Source organism: Penaeus vannamei, chromosome 23 (genome assembly GCF_042767895.1).
Source record: "Penaeus vannamei isolate JL-2024 chromosome 23, ASM4276789v1, whole genome shotgun sequence".
In the NCBI taxonomy this organism is placed as follows: Eukaryota; Metazoa; Arthropoda; class Malacostraca; order Decapoda; family Penaeidae; genus Penaeus; species Penaeus vannamei.
Window position 1 is genome coordinate 4,443,105 of NC_091571.1, and position 2,193 is coordinate 4,445,297.

General features: G+C 40.6%; 1 protein-coding gene across 1 annotated transcript; it reads left to right on the forward strand.

Moving 5' to 3' along the window:
- The first annotated feature begins 913 nt into the window (after positions 1-913).
- LOC113814916 (uncharacterized) lies at positions 914-2,193 on the forward strand. Its single transcript, XM_027366993.2, has 5 exons — positions 914-1,053; positions 1,235-1,288; positions 1,387-1,593; positions 1,732-1,922; positions 2,060-2,193. The coding sequence occupies exons 2-5, from the start codon at positions 1,235-1,237 to the stop codon at positions 2,172-2,174; spliced, it is 567 nt and encodes a 188-aa protein (XP_027222794.2). The 5' UTR covers positions 914-1,053; the 3' UTR covers positions 2,175-2,193.

Sequence of the window (2,193 nt, forward strand, 5' to 3'; positions counted from 1 at the left end):
AAAGATGGAAATATAGTAGGGGAATGGAGGAGGAAGAAGATAAATTAAAGAAAGATGAAATAAAAGAAGGTACAAAAGACGATAACGATGAAATAAGGAAATTGAAGAGAAGAAAATATAACGAAAAAGGAAGAAACATGCATACGACTACCCGTAGAGTAATATTTTCCGATGATACAAGTTACCAAATCCACCTTTTTATGTCTTAAACACAATGACACTTTTCTACTAAATGCCTACTTGTCTTTTATAAGTAATTTTCGTGCGGGAATTAACTCGGAATAAATGAATACTTTGAAATGATAAAGAATAAACCCTTTCAGTTGCCAATTTCACATATTTCGAGAGTAAACAAATAATACTCCCTTTCCTTTTGATGCTTTAGGAGAAAGCATGGCATCATGAAGTTCATATCATGCATATTCCAACATTACCTTCCTCATGTTTTCATTTGAATCGTGCAGCTCCATTTCTGTATTTCCTCTCCCTTTTGAAATTATTTTTTTTCTTTACTTCCCTCTTGGATAATTGGATGACGTAATTAACCGACACAAAGGTATCATCAAAATTTAACACTTTCATTGCTCTATGATAATGTTTATTGCGATACCACAATCTACCATTAAATCATCATAGCTAGTAGTATCAGGGGAATGAGTACTTATTCCGAGTGTAATATCATCTGCCGTCTACTCACACACAGAGCGAGAGAGAGAGAGAGATAAAGATGGGAGAGGGCAAGAGAAGAAGACAGTGGAAATTGCTTTTAATAAATATTCATTAAACTATGTAGCACTACCATAACACTATTCTTATTAAGAAAATAGACACCCGTTTGTCACAAAGCTTATTGCGACAAACGATCTCGAATAACCTCTTTCGTTCTTTGCCTAGTTAACACTCCTCTAACGACGTATTTCGAGATAGTTAGCAGGATTTCCTTGGCCTGACCGCCGCACGCAGTCCTCAAACTGTTGTGGTTAGCGTCCAGACACCCAGCAGCCTGTGTGTGTATTGTTTACGTTGGGAGAGGGTTGTCTGAGCTAGTCCAAGGTAAGCACTATTTTTAGAACTATAGACGTTATTTTAATGGGGATTATATATTCCTTTGAGATCTGTGATTTGATGTTATTAACGAAATGAAGCTTGTAGAAGATGTGATCTTATTTTTGGAAGTGTTTTGAGCGATGCTTTGAAATCCATGTGTTTAGCTAAATACCCCTTTTGTTTCTAGATGCGAGCAGCTTTATTTATCCTGGTGGTCTCCTTTGGCAGCTGCGCCCCAAAGGTATTGAACACGGATACTAATTCCCGAAACCAAGCCAATAGTAGCGTTGATTGGGGGGGGGGGGGATAAATAACGATCCATCTTCATCTTTTTCTCAGGTACTTGACTATGCTCCTCCCCTCCCTAATGCCTTCGCACCAGCAGCCAACCTGAACGCCGGCGCCGCTCAGAGGCCGGAAACGATCACGGTTACCCAAACCGCTACAGTCGATCGTTCCGTCGTTGTTACGGATCGAGAGTACAACATCGTTCCCGTCACCATCACCGACTACGCGCTCTGGACGTCCACTCAGGCCCGATATGCCGTAAGTCTAGATCTTTCCTGCGGGGAATGAGCGTTGAATGTATAGGTAGGGTGCTTATATATCGAATTTCTTCTAAAATACATTTTTTTTTTTTTCATTTCCTTTTTGTTTATATTTATCTTGTTTTTGTTTTCCCAGTTTGTGCAAACTCCCGTGGATGATCACGTGGCCATCCAGACTAGGGTAGTGGCAAAGCCCTTGACCTTAACCGTCGTTAACACCGTGTCAAACATTGGAGTCGTGACCGACGTCCTGGTCGAGTACTACACCATCACGCACACCTGCTATCACGTCATGCAGTCGACCTACACCAGGACAGCCAGGCAGACGTAAATGCACACGCTCATTATTTCAAACCTGGCCATCAAACCTGAAGATAAGTGAAATTATCCATTTTTGAGATGGGACTTTATGCTTTTTTTTTTTTTTTTTTTTTAGTCTTTAGTCAAAATGTATATTCTTCCAGGATTGCTTTCTCCGCTGATTTGGTGAGGACCGTCGTCAGGACCTCCGCACATACAGTGACCGACTACCGTACCGTCTACAACACCGTGTTCGTGGGAGGGAGATATCGTTATTAAATAAAGCTATCGAATAAGA